This window comes from Leptopilina heterotoma, unplaced genomic scaffold (genome assembly GCF_015476425.1).
Source record: "Leptopilina heterotoma isolate Lh14 unplaced genomic scaffold, ASM1547642v1 Lhet_177, whole genome shotgun sequence".
In the NCBI taxonomy this organism is placed as follows: Eukaryota; Metazoa; Arthropoda; class Insecta; order Hymenoptera; family Figitidae; genus Leptopilina; species Leptopilina heterotoma.
The window spans coordinates 2,016,694-2,037,711 of record NW_025110893.1 but is presented as its reverse complement, the minus strand read 5'-3'; the positions used below and the strand labels follow the sequence as shown (position 1 = coordinate 2,037,711).

Below are 21,018 nucleotides of genomic sequence, written 5' to 3'. Positions count from 1 at the left end.
AGCAGTAGGTATAGAAAAAAGGATTTGAAAAACCGGTTTTGAAAAAAGATTCTTTCAATCTTTTTTTTTTTTTTTTTTTGAGACGAAAATTAATTTTTGTTTCACAAAATTATAATATTCTTTGGCCTTTTAGGTCAGGTAGAAATTTCGAAACAATTTTCTTTCAAGGCAGACGACCACTACGTATTTTCTTTGCTCGGCGGTTAATGTTTTACTAATTTATACGTTATAAACGAGACTTGTCATTTACATAATAATTCCTCAGCGTTTACACACGCTCGTTGCAATTCAAGTTTCACTGACTTCGTGATTGTCATTTTATTCAATTCAATTAGATTTCTCAAAATTTAGTTTTTTTTACTTAGATTTAACTATTTCTACCCAAAATTGGATTTAAAATTAAATTCAGGTTTAAATTTGAATTTAAAATTAGATTGAGGTTTAAATTTGGATTAAGAATTAGATTTCGGTTTAGAATTAACTATTTGGAGTAGGTTCAAATTTTATTTACTGAAAAGAAAACTAAATTTGAATAAAAATTCAATTATTATTTTTTCTAGCATCGTGTGCTTTGTGGTCTCGGGGTAAGTTCACCGACCTCCGAGCCTTGGGACCTTGGGTTCGATTCCCGGCTCCGGGGAATTTTTTCTCTCGAATATAAATAAAAAATACTGTTGTTAATAATAATAACAACAACAATTTAAATAAATAATAATACAATAAGTAATAGTAACAATAAAATAATTAATAATTTATAATTAAACAAATAATTAATAATAATAAACAAAATAATTGTCATCTTATTAAATAAATTAATTAATTAAAAAATCAAATTAAAAATAAAAAGAGTGACGAATAAATAATAAATAAAAGTAAATAATAAAATTAAACACATAAAATTAGAATTAAGTGAAATAAAGTATGAAATTGATTGAAACAAGTGGAAATAAAATAGAAATAAAAAAAAGTCGAAATATTTCTTTGAGAATGTGCAATAAACTTTTGTTTATGTCGCTAATATAATGATAGTGAAAAATTGATTAATAAAAAGGAAAAAATAAAATAAAATTAATTGCGATAAAATGTAAATTAGACTTTGGAAATAAATATGGACTTTGGAGCTTTCCCTTTGAATATAAAAGGCAATCAAGGATTGTGTCTCTTTTGATGTGTATAATATGTTTCTTTTTTTTTAAAGACGTAAAATACAAAAGAACTTTAAGGTTAACTTGGAAACATCCGCTTTCTATCTTTTCCATTCTAAAGTCTAAAAAATCAACTCCTTTCTCCTCTTTCTGTGATAAATTCTCCAAAGACCTTGAATTCTAAGATAAACAAAATTGTAAAAAAAAAAATAAAATAAAATGGAATAAAATAAAATAAAAAATGTATTCTTTTCAAGGATTCACATATACTTATGACCTTCAAATGTGCAATTTTTCAAGAGCACGCTGCTCCAGCTTCTTTATGATTATTTTTTTTTCCTCTTATTCTTTAAATTCTCCTTTTTACATTCACATTTCCAGTTTTTGAGTTCAAAGACTCCATATCTCGTGATGGAATTTTTCCCCGTGACTCGACAGCACGTCACGTTTTTTTATTGATGACGAAAATGTCAGTGGAACGTTTTTTAGTAATGTGGATAATTTTTATTAATATTTATAACAAAATGGATAATTATTATTTATAATAACAAATTTAATTATTTTTATTAATATTACTAACAAATTTAATCATTTTTATTTTTATTACTAACAAATTTAATCATTTTTATTTATATTGATAGCAAAATTAATAATTAATTGTTATTAATATTAATAACAATAATATTATTAACAATAACGGATTAATAATTTCACTGATATTAATAATTTTATTCATGATAATAATAATTTTATTAACATTATACTGTTTTTGTTAATTATAAATTATAAACTACTGCTTTACTGACAAGTTTTACTAATTATGTTGTTATTATTTATTAATAATTGTGGTTATTATTTTAAAAACAAATTTTTGTTGGTTATATTCAAGAGAAAAAATTCCTAAAGAGCCAGGAATCGAACTCAAGATCCCAACGCTCTGAGGACGGAGAACTGACCCCGTGACCACGGAGCACACGATCAGAGAAATTAGAATTCTACTTTTGCGAATTAATTTTTATTAATAAATAAAAAGCTCCTTTTTTCTTTTTTTTTAGAATTTACACTGCTTTAAATCAGCTAATAATTGAAATAAAAAATTATTCTCAAAAATTTTTTAAATTTCTCTGAAACGATTCAATTATTTTGAAAAATTTTAAGAAACTATTTTGTAAGAATTCAATTATTTTCCTAAATAATGAAAATCTTTGCAGAAATTCAATTGTTTTCAATATCTACCATTATTTAATGAAATTTCCCAAAAGAATTATTCAATTTTTTAAAAGAATTTTAATATAATTCTTTGTAAACATTCAATTATTTTTATAAATAATAAAATTTTTACTGGAATACAATTATTTAAAATACAATTTTCATTGAATTTTTTCGAAAAAAATCAATTATTTAAAAGAATTTTTATAAAATTATTCTGGGGAATTCAATTATTATTTGAAAATTTTAATGCAACTCTTCGCAAAAATTCAATTATTTTTAAAAATTTTATTAAAATTCTTTTTCAAAGAATTGAATTATTTTCATTAAAATTTTAATTAAATTCGTCGGAAAAAATTTCTAAGAATTTAATTATTCAAGTAAATAATGAAATACTTTGAATAAATTCAATTATACTTTGAATATAATTTTAATAAACTTCTTCGCAGAAATTTAATTGTTTTCATATAGAGAATAAAATTTTTACAGGAATTCAATGACTTAAATTACAATTTTCATGAAATTTTCCCAACAAAATCAACTATTTAACAAAATTTTATTCTTTGCAAAACATAAATTATTTTTATAAATAATATTACGTTTCACACAATTTCAATTATTTTTTTATTACAATTTTAAATGAATTCATCGAAAAATGCAATTATTTTTAAAAATATTATTAAAATTCTTCGAAAGAATGTAATTATTTTATGAAATTTTGATAAAATTCTTTATAAGAATTCAAGTTTAAGAAATATTTAATTATTCAATAAATTATTTATTTGTATTTTTAAATAATTGAATTTTCGTATAACTTTCTAAGAAGATTAACAATGTAACAATATTAAATTTTTTATTTTTTCAAATATATTTAATCAACAAAAAAATTATTTATTTTTAGAAGAAGAATTACAGTTTCAATTTTTAGAAATTGTTAAATTTCAAAAATATTTTACACAGTAATTATTTAAAATAATTGTAATTGTAATTTTTTCCGTGGATAAATAAATAAGTATTTAAATATTTATTTAACAAAAAATTATTCATGTTTTGAATGTATAATTTAATTTGAAAATCATGAAAGAAGACATTTTGAAAAACTGTAATTAAAATGTTTTTAAAAATATTTGAATTCCCGTAGATTATTTTTAAAAGATTAAATTATTTTTCCAATTATTTGGAAATATTGTCAAATTTAATTGAAATATTATATTGTACGTTAAAAAAAATTTTATTTTTACATTTGAATATTATTTTTAAATATAATCGTATTTTTGTAGAATTTAAAATTAAAATTTGAATTTTGTAATAATTTAGAATTGAAGTTATTAGCAGTAGAAGAAAAAATGTTAATATTTTAGATGAAATTTAGAAAAAAATGTAGAATTAAATTTTTGGGATTTTTCTGAATCATCTAAAACGAGTTGTTTTTAGTCGTTAAATTTAATTTTTTAATAGTTACTTTTTTACTACTTTTTAATACCTTTTTGAAATTAATTATTGAGTGCGAGGCCTGCAATAATAATTTTATTAGTTTAATTTAATTAATTAATTAATTAATTCAATTTATAATTGAAATAATAATTAATTAATTCAATTTATAATTTAAATAATAATTAATTAATTGAATGTAATTCATTTTTAAAAATTAATTATTAATACTAATAAAATTATTATTAATATCAATAATATAATTTCTTTAATTTCTTTAGTATTTATAAGTTTGCTGATAAATCAAGAAATGTATTGACGACACTATTGCACGAATTTTTCCATTATCAAATAATTATGTTAATATTTATTACTTTCAATAATAATTTAAATTTGTTGGTTTCAAAATTTGATAAATTTTTTAATACACAAAAATTTTTAAAACAAGTTCTATTAGCGCTGAATTCGGGCCACGTTAACTGGGCCGAATTGAGGAAAAAAAGAATAATGTGAAAGGATCTGTAATTTCTCCACATGATTTTTTGGTTCGTGTCCTCTTCACTTGCGGAGAATGAGTCTAATTTTCCTCATCTCAAAGTAGCACGAATGTTTAACCTTCTGTATAGAGGAAAATGTTTATATATATCTATATATTCAATATCTCGTCTAGACACGATACTAAATTAATCATTAGTGACACTTCTTTTTTTTTTATTTTAACATTAATTAATTTGCGGAAATTGCAATAATTCAAAATATACATATATATATTAAAAAAAAAGACAGCTGTTTTAACTAATGAATTAATCATGAAGTGATAATTCATTTTTTAATGTTGATTATTTCGCGATTCAATTATTTTAATTATATTTCTGTTGTAAGCAGAGATTATAACATATACAACATGAAACTATAAACTTTCACTTGCGTCTCAATTTGTCTCATTTATGATAGTTTGTATTTTTTTTCTGTTTTTCTATTTTGTTTCAAATTAACATTTTTTTTTTTTTTTTTTTTGGTTTCTTTGGAATTTAATTATGATTGAGCAATTTGTTTTTTAATGAGTTAAAACAAAAATTAGTTTGGGAAAAAATTGTGTGTAAATATAATGGTGGTTTGCAAGTGATGGTAGTGTTTAGGTACAGACGGTGTTAAAAAAAATTGTAGTTTTTTAACGGACTTAGAATTTTACGGTACCGTCTGTATTTTAATTAAATTTAAAAATGAGGATTAAAATACAGACGGTAGTTTTTCTATAAAAACTACCGTCTGTTTTTTTAATAAATTTAAAAAAAAAGGATTAAAATACAGACGGTAGTCTGTATTTTAAATAAATTTAAAAAAGAGGAATAAAATACAGACGGTAGTCTGTATTTTAAATAAATTTAAAAAAGAGGAATAAAATACAGACGGTAGTTTTTCTATAAAAACTACCGTCTGTTTTTTTAATAAATTTAAAAAAAAAGGATTAAAATACAGACGGTAGTCTGTATTTTAAATAAATTTAAAAAAGAGGAATAAAATACAGACGGTAGTCTGTATTTTAAATAAATTTAAAAAAGAGGAATAAAATACAGACGGTAGTTTTTCTATAAAAACTACCGTCTGTATTTTAAATAAATTTTAAAAAAGGATTAAAATACAGATGGTAGTCTGTATTTTAAATAAATTGCCGGTAGTTTTTCTATAAAAACTACCGTCTGTATTTTAATCCTCTTTTTTAAATTTTCAACAAATCGTAAAATTCTAACTGCGATAAAAAAAACTACCGTTAATTTTCAATTAGGGTTTGCAATTAAAACTGCGTCAATTTTCATAAAGTAAAAAAAAAAGAGGAGGAAGAAGAAAAGTAAAAAAAAAAATCTCTGCTTTAAAATATTGAACTCACATAACTAAATATTACATAATAAATTGACATACCTTAATATTACATCATTCAGATCGATATTTAAAACTGAATGGCATTTGTCATTCAATATAAAAGAAAAGCAAATAACAAATATGCTCTTGAATCTAAATCGATAAAAAAAAAAAATTCTTCAAAATATATTATAAAAGACAAAACAATTGCATGCACTTTGGAAAAATTCATGAACATATAACACTGACCCATAATCGCAATAGTGACTTTCGATCGAGAAATATGACTGATTAGGAAACGAGGTGCGACTGTATGTGTGAGTATGCAATCTAAAAGTAAATTTCACGCCACGCGTTGCAATCTATGTTTATATAGATATATATATATACATAAACATACTTCTAGTAAACCAAGAGTAAGACTTTTCCAAGTGCAGCAGTACTGACACTGTTTACGCATTAGGTGTATTTAAATTTATTTATTTATAAAAAATAAAAAATTTTTAAGAATATAATTAAATTTATGTAATTTACGTAAATTATTATATAATATTATTTATTATTATTATTATTTATTATTATTATTATTATTATTATTATTATAATTATTACTATTATTATTATATTAGCGCAACAATCCGCGCGCGGCTGACTTCTCACTCACTTTTTTAAATAAAATTAACAATTTTAAAAATAATGGAAAATATTGTTTTAATATTATTATAATTATTATAATAATCATATATTCTGACATAGGGGATTCAGGGGAAAGTCCGGAATTTTTATTAAAAGTACTGAAAAAAATTTAATTTTAATTAATTTTGAATTTTTTGGGTCTTTTTTGTTTGACTCATAAACTAGGAAATTACCACGAATTCTAATAAAAAACCTAATTTTTTCTATTTCTGACAAAAATTTCTTTTTATATAACTGAAATCCTGAACAACTATTATAAAATAAATAAATTATTTAATGAAAATAATTTTACAAATATTTCAAAATTAATTCAATTTTAAAACAGTTGCGTTTACAATTTTCATAAATAAATGAACTTCAAACGATTTCAATTCGAAATTTTCAAAAATTTCAATGTTGAATGAATTTAATTAGAAATTTTAATGAACTTAGATTTTTGAAAAATTTTAATAATTCAAAATCTTCCAAAATTAGTTAAATTTGTCAATATATATTTTATTAATTATTAAAAATAATGGATTTATAGAAGAATTTTTGTTAAAAACACTAAAGAAATTAAATCTCGAAGAAAATTACGAATTATTGCAGAAATTCAATTATTTTCAATGGTAATAAAATTCTTGTCACAAAATTCAATTATGTTTAAAATTTCCAAAAAAATCTCGACAAAATCCCAATTATTATCTTTATAAATAAAAAATTCTTCTTCAAAATTCAATTATTTTCAAAAATTTTAATAAAATTCTTGTCAAAATTTCAATTATTTTCAAAAATTCTCTCATTTTGATTTTCAATATCTACTATTTTAATAAAATTATTGAAAAGAATTCAATTATTTAAATAAAATTTTAATAAAATTGTACAAAAACATTTAATTGATTTCATAAATAATAAAAATTTCACAGAAATTCAAATATTTACAAATTTTTTATAAGTTTCTTTTCAATAATTCAATTATTAAAATAAATAATAAAAATCGGAGAATTTCAATTATTTTTAATACAATTTTAATCAAATTCCTTGAAAATTGTTAATATTCTAAAAAATTTTATTAAAATTCGCCAAAAAAAATTCAATTATTTAAAAATTTGTTGATAAAATTCTTTATAAGAATTAAATTTTAATAAACATTGAATTATTGAATAAATAATTTACTTTTGCATTTCAATAATTGAATTCTAGCGATGAATTTTATTAAAACTTTTAAAAATCTTAATTAAATTCTTTTGAAGAATTTCTTTGAATTTTTTTTTTAAATAATGGAGTTTCTTTATAAATTTTAATTGAAAATTTTGAAAGCAATTGAATTTTATGAAGAAGAATTTTATTCATAAAAATAATTCAATTCTTGCGAAGAATTTAACTATTTATAAAAATAATTGAATATTGTTTTGAAGAATTTATTAAAATTTTAGGAAATAAATAAATTTTATGTAAATATTTGAAAATAATTAAATTCTTTTTGAGGAATTCTAATAAAATTGTTTAAAAAAGAATTCCATTTCTGCAAGGAATTTTAATATTTATAAAAATAATTGAAATGATCGAAGAATTTGTTAAAATTTTAGGAAAAATTGAATTGTTTTAAAGAATTTTATAGAAATATTTAATAATAATTCAATTCTTTCGAGAAATTCAATTAAAATTGTTTCGAAAACAATTGAAGTCCTTTAATTTTTTTAACGAATATATTTAAAAATTGCATTGAAAGTAATTTAATTTTCATATGTAGAATTTTTCTTAAAAATATTTTGAGAATAATTGAATTATTTTTATAAAATTTTAAATTCTTCTTGACATTGAATTTTATGAAAATTTTTGAAAATAATCAAATTCTTTCGTGTAATTTTATTTTTAATTGGATTAAAAAAAATTTAATTCCTGCAAAGAATTTTAATTTTTATAAAATTAGTTGAATTGTTTCGAAGAATTTTTAAAAATATTTTAGGAAATAAATTCATTTTATGTAAATATTTGAAAATAATTAAATTCTTTTGAGGAATTCAATTAAAATTGTTTTGAAAATAATTGAATTCCTGCAAAGAATTTTTCTATTTATAAAAATAATTGAATTCTTGCGATGAATTGTATTAAAATTTTTGAAAATATAAACAACAATAATTAATTTTGTACTTAATAAGTGAATTTTTTACATTTTGATTATGAAATTATTTTAAAATTTATATTTGAAAATCTTTATGTTTTATAACAATATTTTTAAACTTAATTAATTTCAAAATGGTTTGAATTTGAATGTTTTGAAGAATTTTAATTCCAACTTGAAAATAATAATAATTAAATATTTAAAATATATTTAAAAAAGAAATTATGGTTTTCGAATAATTTTACAATTAAAGATATTCGTAAATAAATTTAACAGAACATTTTTTTTCAATAAAATTTCTTCCTTCATTTTCTAAAAATTCAAAAATTTTCTGTTTCATTTTCAATTAAATTCTTTAATTGACAAATATAATTTTTAAACATTTTTTTTCTTTATTGTTAAGAACTTTGAATTTTATTAAAACAACTAAAATTAAGAAATAGAATTGATGCAAATTATTTTCTTATTAAAATTAAGAATTTTCTACAAAAATATTAAGAAACGGGAAAATCTAATGTTTTTTTCCCAAAAGAAAAAAAAATGAGTTTGTAAACAATACTGTTATATATTATAATTATAAATTATATTATTTATACAAAAAAAAATTCAAAAATATTTCTGCACTACTATTATTTTTTAACTAATTGTTAATGAATATTTGTCCTTCGGTAACAAGTCCTCTCAAATAGTTTTCAACTTGGTGCGAGTAATAAAATATAAGTGGACAGGAAAATAGACGCAAAAACCGGAATTTTAAATGTTATTATCATTTTCAAGAAGTGGACTGATAACTAAACTTCAAATACATCCTGAAACTAAAAAACTGTCCATATTTATATAACTTCCATATTTTTATATCTTTTTTATAAAAATTATTTTTACATACAATATATTTTTTTACAAAAATTATTTTTATACATAAAATATATTTTTTTTTTTAAATAAAAGTAAAGAAAAAAAAATTATTTTTTTTTTTGTCAATTTTTGTCAACAAAAAAATAAGAATTTCGATATTAATTTATTCATTTTTTATGGGAGTGTGTTTTATAATTTCAGAAGTAAATCTGAATTCAATTTCAGATTCTTTTACATCATAGGAGAAATCGAAAGTCACTATTTTCTTAGATTCGAGATGATATAAAACCGAATAACATCAACGCCTGTGAGTCAGACATCAACGAATTCTTTCCAATCTTTTGCGAAAAGAAGAAAAAGAAGAAGAAAAAAAAAATATTACAAAATGAATATGTAATGTTCGTCAATTTTCCACGAAGAATTCATTATATTATTATTTAAAAAATCAACATAGGACAATACAAATGTTTGATAATATTTATCAGCATGAGAATTACTAGTATTATAGTATTTTTGCTGTCCAGATTAAGTAGAAAACTTGACTTTAAGGAAATTACTCATTAACACGCGAATTCTATTTTTAGAAAATTCTCTCATTTTTTTTTTTAATGATTTATTAAAATTTAGTCCGGCACAATTTTTTTGGGATTTTTTTCTTTAGTCATCTTTCTCGAGGTAAAATTAAATTAGTTTCTACTTTTAATTTTGCTGAAAAAATTATATTTTTATAATTATTGTTTTTAATTTTTTTAAATTATTTTAAATTATTTTTAATTTTTTTTAATTTTTAAAAAATTTTCTATGAATTTTTTTTATTGTTTTATTTTTTAATTTTTTAATTTATAGAAACTTATGACAAAGTATTGCAAAAAAAATTTTCCTCAATACGTTAAACTTTATTAATATTGTTAAATATTATAAATATTATTTATTATTCATTATTTTTTTCACTATTATTTATAAAATATATTAAAAATTTTTGTAATTATATTTTATTAATAATAATTAATAATTATGAACAATTAAACAATGTTAATTATATTAATATGATTAAAGTACAATATAAATATTAATTATTATTATTATTGACAATAATTATTAATGAAAGAATTATTAGTTGAGAATTAAATAAATAATAATTGCAGTTATTCGAATTAATAAATTAGGAAAAAAGATTAATTAGAAATTAATAACGTAATTGGCCTAAAGATAATTATTTTCATGACAATTATTATTAATTAATTATTATAATTAACTATAATGATTATAAATAAGACTTTGAGGTTAACGATCACTCCGAGTCAAAAAGTCAAAAAATTTCATTATAATTAATATAATAATTCATATTATAATAATTATTAGAATTATTAATATAATAATTAATATTACAAATTACAAATTATTAATAATTAATAACAAATAATTAAATTAAAAATAATATTATATTATAACTATAATAATACAAATAATTACTGTCAGATCAATTAAATAATTATTATTATAATTAAAATAAATAATGATTGATGGATGAGATTTTTAACGTCCGTTTAAAATATAAATTTAATCATAAATTATATAATTATACATAATTATTATTGATTTAATTAGGACATTGATATTAATATTAATAAAAATTAAAAATAATAAAAAAAATTATATCAGGTGATAAATAATAATAATTACAACTTTCCCAATTAATAATTTTCAAAAAGGGGATTAATTAACAAAAGAATAGCGTAATTAGGATGGAAATATTAATATTAATAAAAGTTGACACGACATGAGGGTGATGTTGAAAAAAAAATGTCAACGCCCTTGACTCTAGAAACTACAAAATGAATATTAAACTTTGCTTATGAATTTTTCGTGCCATCAAAGTGAATGAATTTTTTTTTCTTCTTCTTCCTTTTTTTTGCTACAATTTTCAATGGAAATATATATAAAAAATTTTTGCAACTTACTAAAGATAAAAAGGTTAAACATTATAAACTTATTTACATTACCTATTTTATAATGAATATTTTAGAATAAATTTGATTTTAAATGTATTTTAAGTGAAAAAAAAATTTTTCCTTTCAAACTTGCGAGAGTGTTTTGAAAGTAATAAATTTAAGAAAATGTAATTTAGGAATTTATCTTTTAATCCTTCGGAGGGATTGTTGTTTATATACTATAATCCTCGTTTCCGTTGCTTTACGGCAGATGACCGCAGCATATGTTCATTTTCTTCAGCCACTTGGGGAAAATTATATTTTTTCCTTTGGAATTTCAACTATTTTATTTACTATTTCTTAATTAATTTTTAAAGTTTTAAAATTATTTTTCTATTTTTGAATTAATTTTTCAATTTTTTAAATAATTTTTCTATTTTCTTATTAATTTTTCTATTTTTTAAATTAATTTTTGTATTTTCCTACTAATTTTTTTATCTTTTAATTAATTTTTCTATTTTTCAATTAATTTTCCAATTTTTTAAATAATTTTTCTATTCTTCAATTAATTTTTCTATTTTTTAAACTAATTTTTGTATTTTACTATTAATTTTTCTATTTTTTAAATAATTTTTTTTTTTAAATTTATTTTTACATTTATTTCTCAATTATTTTCTATTCTTTTAATTCATTTTTCTATTTTTTAAATTAATAATAATAATTTCATATTTGAAATGAAATTTCTTGAAATAATTTCATTATTTGAAGCAAAAACCATTTAATTAGCTTAAATAAAATTTATTTTGAAATAAATAAAATTAATAAATCACTGAATTTTTAACAAAAATTAAAAAAAAAAATAAAAGACGTTTTCCTTTATTCGTAAAGGAAAAATTTATTAATATAATTTTTATTAATTGTTTATTTGAATCAAATTTTTAACAATTAAAATAAAAACCGATATGTTCAATAGGAAAAGTAGGTGAAAAAACAATATTTTTTTCCTATCTAAACAAAACTATTACCATTTGTTTTTCTAACAAATTTCTTCGGATAATTTTAATAATAACGCATTGTTTACATCAATATTGTAAATAGTGACAAAAATAAATAAATGACGAGGAAAAATAATAAACAATTTATTGAAAATATCAAAATTGAAAAAAAAATTGAAAAAACTCGAGAAAAAATTGAATTATAAATATAAGTAATAAACACAAATAAACAAAAAAAGAATAAAAGGATAGTTTTTAATGAAAAGCTTTCTTAAAAAAAAAACACAAGAGGGTTGCATAATATTGAATACCACAGAAATCGACCTAAAAAATACGTCCCTGATGTTTGAGCAGATACGTTGTAAAGGAAAACTGTCACTCGATAATTAACAAAAAAATTCCCAGACAAATAACCAAAAAACTTTCTCTATTCGAAATCATATAAATAAATTTCCATTTTCATCCTCCGGGGCAATTTAAAATTTTTCACTTCAAGGTGATTGAAATGAAATTCCGTTTGAATTATGACAACTTTTAAGGGACGCCGCCTATTTATACCTTGTGCAATTTTAAACCATTTAGAATGTTAAACAAGAAATTTCATAATTACGAACAAAAAATAACAAATAAATAACAAATAATTACAAGAAATTAAAAAATAAAATTTAAATTTTTCCCAAGGGAAATATTTCCGATTTTTAGATCGTTTAACACAGTATTTGATAATTCCTGACGACGCCCTATTTTTGATTTTAGAGCAAACTATAACCTCAAAAAAGAAAAATTCTTTTTGAAACAAAATATTGTTACACAATTTTACGAATAATTTTTTTTTTGCACTCACCTATTGTTTTCCACATTGTTTGTTGTTAAATCCGCTCCGTAACTCATTTTTTTTTTTTTTGGTGTGTGTGATTTTTTGATAATAAGATCGTTAAAAATAAAAAGCGTTGACAAAGCACTTTTTTTTTTTTTTTGAAACAACAACAGCAACAATAACAAAAAAAGAAACTGAAAATATTGACACTATTGCACGAACGCACAAATTTTTCTTATTTTCTACTTTTTTTTGTTTTTATTTTGAAAAGAGACCCGAGTTGAATTAAAAGTTGATAAGGCGATGTGATGTTAACATGTACGATCGGACAGTCGGGCTAGGACTATCTGCGTTCGTAGTTGTGTAGAAAGGTGACGTGAAGTGAGCATCGTTTATATGAATCATGGCGGGGGAGCTCTGTATTAAAAGAGGGGAGGGGAGTGAACCCAATGTTTCTAATCAAAAAAATGCTAATTAATTTTTCGGAATTTCATTCATTATTATAATTTGATTTTTTAATCGAATTTGAATTTGCTTTTTTTAATTTTCTTTAGAAAAAGAAGGTAGGAGAGGGGGTAACAGCCGCGTACATTCGAATCAATGATCACGTGACCTTCTTAGAGTAATTTAACATCACATTTTAAATATATTTCCGGAGAAGGTTGTCGCACTTGTTAAATTGTAAACAAAGGAATAATTAGATATTATAATATTATTATTATTCGCAACAATTCGCGCGCTTACGCATGCGGATAACTTTTTACGCACTTTTTTAAATAAAATTAGTAATTTTAAAAATAATAGAACGTAAAAATTTTTAATTCAAATTTTTTTTTTAAACTTTTTATAAAATTCTTGTCAAAATTTCAATTATTTTCAAAAATTTTCCTTATTTCAATATCAAACTATTTTAATAAATAAGATAATAATAGTATAATATTCGTAAATAAATTTAAAAGAATATTTTTTTCAATAAAATTTTTCCCTTTGTTTCCAAAAAATTCAAAAATTTTCAGTTTCATTTTTAATTAAATTTTTCCAATTGACAAATAGAACTTATAAACATATTTTTCCTTTATTTTTAAAAAACTTTGAATTTTATTAAAACTTCTTAATTAAAATTTTTTAACAATTAACAATTTTCTAGTATTTTTTGTAAATAAAAAGAGAATAATTTGCATAATAATTTAGATCATTTAAAGAAATTTCTAATTTTCATAAAAAAAAATATTTTCATTTTTTCTTCTACTGATAATAACTAGAAATCTAAATTTTTACAAAAATCAAAAATTTTCTAAATTTTAATTTTAAATTCTACAAAAATACAATTATATTTAAAAATAATTTTTAAATGTAAAAAAAAAATTTTAACGTACAATATAATATTTTAATTAAATTTCACAATAATTTTAAATTAAATTACATTCAAAACATGAACAATTTTTTGTTAAATAAATATTTAAATACTTATTTATTTATCCACAGAAAAAATTACAATTACAATATTTTAAATTATTACTGTGGAAAATCTTTTTGAAATTTAACAAATTCTAAAAATTACAACTGTAATTCTTCTTTCAAAAAATAATTAAATTCTTTCCAAGAATTTTAATATTATTTTTAAAAATAATTGCATTTTTCGACGAATTCATTTAAAATTGTAATAAAAAATAATTGAAATTCTGTGAAGCGTATTATTATTTATAAAAATAATTTAAGTCTTGCAAAGAATAAAATTTTTTAAATTAGTTGATTTTGTTTGGAAAAATTTTATGAAAATTGTATTTTTAATCATTGAATTCCAGTAAAATTTTTATTCTCTATATAAAAATTATTAAATTTCTGCGTAAAAGTTTATTAAAATATTATATTCAAAGTAATTGAATTTATTTAAATTATTTTATTATTTACTTGAATAATTGAATTCTTATAAATTTTTTCCGACGAATTTAAGTAAATTTTTATTGAAAATAATTCAATTCTTTTATATATAGAATTTTAATAAAATTTTTAAAAATAATTGAATTTCTTCGAAGAATTATTGCATTAAAATTCTCAAATAATAATTAAATTCCCGAGAAGAATTTTATAAAAATTCTTTTAAATACCTAAATTGATTTTTTTCGAAAAAAATTCAATGAAAATTGTATTTTAAATAATTGAATTTCTGCAAAGATTTTCATTATTTTAGAAAATAATTGAATGTTTACAAAGAATTTTATTAAGATTCTTTTAAAAAATTGAATTATTCTTTTGGCAAATTTCATTAAATAATAGTAGATATTGAAAATAATTGAATTTCTGCAAAAATTTTCATTATTTGGGAAAATAATTAAATTCTTACGAAAAAGTTTCTTAAAATTTTTCAAAATATAATTAAATCTTTTCAAAGAAATTAGAAAAATTTTTTAAAAATAAAAATTATTTGATTCAAGTAAATATTGTTTGATAATTTTTCATAATAATAATATAATAATTCTTTTTCATAATTATAAATAATAATTGAAAAATAATCAGTATAATAAATATTATAATAATCGATTACAATTTGTGATTTTATAATCGATTTATTATCAGTAGCGATTTGTTGTAAATTTTATTTTTAATTTTTTATCTTTATTATTAGTATCAATAGGAATTTTTGCAAATAATAGAAAAACACAATATTTGCACTATGACAATGCAATTTGTTGTAGAAAATAAAAATTACTTTAGCACTTTGTAACGAAACAATTCTTATTATTTTAAGAAAAAAAATTGTGTAAACGAACTGGAAAATGTTGAATTAATTATTTCGCGAAAAATGCACTTTTGAACTGGATAACTTTTTTTTTTTTTTTTTTTGCATAAAAGTAGAAGGGGGAAATCATTAAGTGGAGGTACTGTTATAAAAAGACGTTTTAACGCGCACTTGACCAAAATATGTTTGACGTCTTAACAAAATAAATCCCCTGGTTTGAATAAATGACAAAAAAAAAAATTTTCATCGGTAAATATTTTTATTGTAATCTTTTATTTTTGTGAATTAAAAATTTTTCATAATTAATTTTAAAACAAAAGTATTTTTTTACTTTAAACTTGAAATAATATATACATTTAATTAAAATACATATTTAAATGTATATTTTAAACTAATAATTATATTTCAAGAAAAATATTTAGATAAATAAATATTTTAATAAACAGTAATATTTTGCTAAAAGCATTTATTAATTATTTTGTCAAAAAAAGCCTGAAATTTGTTTTTTTGGCAAAAAAAATTAATATTTACTTGAATTTTCAAATAAAAAAACTTAAATTTTCTTAAATTTTGAATTTAAAAATAATGTTTACTTATTTATTTAAAAATAAAAATTATTTGTTTAAATATTAATTCTATGAAAAAATTCCTTTATTAAATATTAATTTGATTTTAAAAATTAACTTTATCAAATATTAACTTTAATAAGAAATTAATTTTGTTAAACATATTAATTTTATTCAAATTTAATATTTAATTAAAATTTACTTTAAAAAAGTTTTAATATTTTATAATAATACGAAAAATATTTACTTTCACAGTAATAAAAATAAAATAAAATAAAAAAACATTAAAATATTTGTGATTAAAATTGAAAAAGGGGTAGAAAAAAAGATTCGTTTATGATATTTATAAAATAAAATTTCACGAATAATTTTCTTGTTTACTATGAACGAGAAAAACAATTTGAAAATTGTAAATAATTTAAAATATTTAAATTGGAACGAGCTTGTAATATGAATGAGACGGCCCTGTCCACCCTCCATTAAATTCACGTGTCAGACCATAATCTGAGCTTGCGATTGGCTCTCGGCGAACACGCCAGACCGGCATTCTTTGTCGGTTTAGAATTGTTGCAGGTACGAGACAATGATTAACACGTGGAGTGTCGTGCGCATGTTGCATATATAGATCCAGATGCACTCAAGAGAAAAGTACATTTCTTTAAATTACATACTCAGTGAGTCATTTTTTTTTATTCAAATTATTCTTTTCAATATTCAAGTTGCAAAAAAAAAATTTATATATTTGAAAAAGTTTACTTGATTCAAGGAAAATTTATTTGGGCGAAATAAAATTTAATTAATTGAAATAATGTTAATTTAGATAAAAAAAAAATTATTTAGTTGAAAGAAAATTTATTTAGTTCAAATAAAATTCAATTTAGTTCAAATAAAATTCATTTAGTTAAATTGATATTAATTTAGTTAAATTAATATTAATTTAGTTTAAATAAAATTTATTTAGTTCAAATAAAATTCAATTAGTTTAAATAAAATTTATTTCGCTAAATTAATATTAATTTAGTTAAACTAAAATTTGTTTAGTTAAACTAATTTCGAGACTTCGCATTTGATAATTAATTTTAAAAAAATATCAAAAAATAGCTTCCAAACTAAAAGAAGTAGTAAAAAAGTAGCTATCGAAAAATTTAACTTGACGACTAAAAAACTCGTTTTTGACACTTCACAAAACTCACAAAAATTCCATTCTACATTTTATTTTCCTGACTATTTCCTAATTTTCGATCAAGAATATTTACTTCTTTCTTATCCTACTGCTAATAAATTGAATTCTTGCAACGAATTTTATTACCTATTCATCAAAAAATTTCAATATTTATAAAAATAATTTAATTTTTGCGAAGAATTTTAGAAAATTTTTTAAATAATTAATTTCTTTCGACTAATTTTATGTAAATTCCAATTTAGAAATTCCAAAAAGAATTGAATTCTCATGAAGATTTTTACAAAAAATTTTGTTTAAAAATTTTATAAAAATAGTAGATATTGAAAATCATTAAATTGCAAAAAGTTTTTAAAAATAATTAAATTTTACAAAGAATTTTATTCTATAAAAAATTTTAATTGAATGCTTTTGTGGTATTTTATTAAATTTTTTTTTTAAATAATTGAATAGCTAAAAAGAATTTTAATATTTATGAATATAAATGAATTCTTACATACGATTTTTTTTTTAAATAATTGAATTTACAAGAAAAAATTTATAACTTTTAAAAATAATTGAATTTACAAAAAAAAATTTATAACTTTTAAAAATAATTGAATTCTTGTGATGAATTTATTGTTATTTATGAAAATAATTGAATTTTTCAAAGAATTATGTTAAAATGCCTGAAAATAATTGAATTTTCGAAAATAATTATTTTGTTATGAAAATAATTGAATTCCTGTGAAAAATTCTAATAGTTTTGTAAATAATTGAATTCTTCCAAAGAATTTTAAAAAAACATTTTTTAAAAATAATTAATTTTTTCTTGGAATTGAAATTAACTTTTTAAGAATAATTACATTTTAGAGCATTTCTTGTAAAATTGTATTAAAAATAATTGAAATCCTGCGATCAATTTAATTATTTATGAAAATAATTGAATAGTTGCAAAGAATTTTATTAAAATTTTTTAAAAAGAATTGAATTTCTTAGAAGAATTTTTGTTATTCACGAAATTAATTGAATTATTGCGAAGAATTTTGTTATTTTTATCTATGAAAATAATTGAATTCTTCATAAGAATTTTATAAACATTGTTTTAAATAAATAATTTTTTTGAAATATAATAAAGATTATGATAAAATTTTATTTTAAATAATTGAATTCTTGTGGAAAACTTTCTTTGCAAAAATAATTGAATTTTTCAAATAATTAATTTAAAATAGTATTAAAAATAATTGATATTCTTCAATACGAGTTTTATTATTTAAGAAAATAATTGAATTCTTGCTTAGAATTTTATCAAATTTTTTTTAAAGAATTGAATTTCAATGAAAAATGTTATTAGTGAAAGTAATTGAATTATTGTGAAGAATTGTATCAAAATTTGGTTAATAATTGATTTTTTTGAAAAAGTTTTTCTAAATTAATTGAATTCCTGTGAAAATTTTATTATTTATAAAAATAATTGAATTTTGGAAGAATTTTATCAATTTCTTTTTAAATAATTGAATTCTTTTGCGAAATTTTATGAAAATACTAGATATTGAAAATAGAATTTCGAATATTTTTTGAAAATAATTGAATCGTTTTAAAGAATTTAATAATAATTTTTGAGAAGAGTTTTTTAATTTCCAGTATTAACGAATTTTAAATAGTGGAAATTCTAAAAAAAAAGCCGAAATAAAATTATTTAAATAAAAAACAGACTAAAATTTCTTTTTGGTAAAACTAAAAATTATTTAGTTAATTTTTCTAGTTAAAAAAAGTTAAAACTAATATTTAATTTTATTAAATTAAAATCGATTTGGTTTTGAGTAAATAAATTTTTTTATCGTACCGATAATTAAAAGATTCTTGTTTAAAATTTTTTTGTATTTAAATTTATTAATTATTTTATTCATTATTGAATGTAAATTTATTATTGAAAAAAAATCGTACATTGATTTTTTTCATGGAATAATATTTTTCCTTTTTTTTGCAAGTAATTAAAAATATATAAGTGCGATTAATTCAATATTCACTTGATGTGAGTAAACTAATGAAAAAAAAATTACACAAATAATTATTAATCCATTATATATCAAATGACGCGACGTGACAATCAATAATGCATTATTTTTGCAAATTACATACGCGTGAAAAACAAAAATACAAAACAATTTAACAATTGAATATATGTCTTTGAGTTATTAAATTCCTAATTTCAATATTAAACAGTAAAGAAATTATATGTTATTATAGTCAGAAACTATGATTAATTGGAATTCGTATTCTTGAAATTCACGTCATTTTCAAATTGTTCGGGTATTCCAGCCAGTATTTGTATTTTTTTACATTATTATTTATTATTATTATTTTACATTATTAATTAATTTTTTACATTGTTTTAAATTAATTTTAATTGCTTTAAATTAATTATAATTGCTTTACTCTCTTTTTATTGAAGCAAAAAGAGTGTAAAGTAATTAAAATTAATTTTCATTGTCTTACGTTACTTTTACATTTATTCTACTGGTGTGAAAGCCGCTTAATTGAGAAGAAAGTGAGCGCGCAAGCATAAGGAGCGTAGTGGGGACAGCGAGAGTGAGAGAGAACTACTCGAACTTCTCTCTCGCTCTCATTACCCCCACTACGCTCCATGCGCTTGCGTACTCCGCTTTTTCTTAGTTTACTATCTTCGGTAACAATTAGTCGTCGTTAGTACAAACACAAAAGAAAGAGGGAACAATAGAGAGAAAAGAAAGTAGGTTTCCTCGAAGAAGGCAAAGAATAAAATTATAATAAATTTGACATTTGGAAAAAAATAGTAATTAAATAGAATATTAAAAAAGAGTGTACTCGTTTAGTGCATGAAAGTGAATTATGAAATAAAATTTAATCAACTCATTGCCATTGATTATATTGGACCAAATCCAAGAATGAATTTCCGCTCAATTGTAGAGAAGTTTCTCGTTCAGAATGCATTTGAAATAAAGCTTTCTTTGTGCTCTAGAAATGCATCACGTCTAATATAGGTCCATAAGTGATTTATTCTTAAAATAAATTTTTATTATACTAGTGTCACGTGGTCGAAAATTTTATATATTCATAATTGAAAAGTTTTACTTTAAATGTAGTACTATCAATTATTATTTAAATTGACATTATTAAATTTAGATTGTTATTTATTTAAATTAATATTAGAAATTTATTACATAATAAAATTTTTAATTAAATATTGTAATTTATAAAATTTATTTAATTTTAATTAAAGATTATTTAACTAATTTTAATTCATTAATTAACTAAAAATAAGTTAATATTAAATTAACATAAAATTAAATTAATACATTGCTTTAAATTACTTTACATTGTTTTTATATTTACTTTACTGGTGTGTAGGGCGCTTAATTGCAAAGTAGATGAACGCGCAAGCGCATGGAGCGTAGTGGGGATAATGAGAGTGAGAGAGAACTACTAGAACTTCTCTCTCACTCTCATTACCCCCACTCCAGTTTTAGC

General features: G+C 19.7%; 1 protein-coding gene across 1 annotated transcript in view; it reads right to left on the bottom strand.

Moving 5' to 3' along the window:
* LOC122499803 overlaps positions 1-13,412 on the bottom strand; it is a 45,094-nt gene extending 31,682 nt beyond the window's left edge. Inside the window, exon 1 of the mRNA XM_043608323.1 lies at positions 13,071-13,412. Coding sequence (XP_043464258.1) covers positions 13,071-13,117 — 47 coding nt within the window. The 5' untranslated portion in view covers positions 13,118-13,412. The remainder of the gene's footprint in view (positions 1-13,070) is intronic.
* Positions 13,413-21,018: the final 7,606 nt, after the last annotated feature.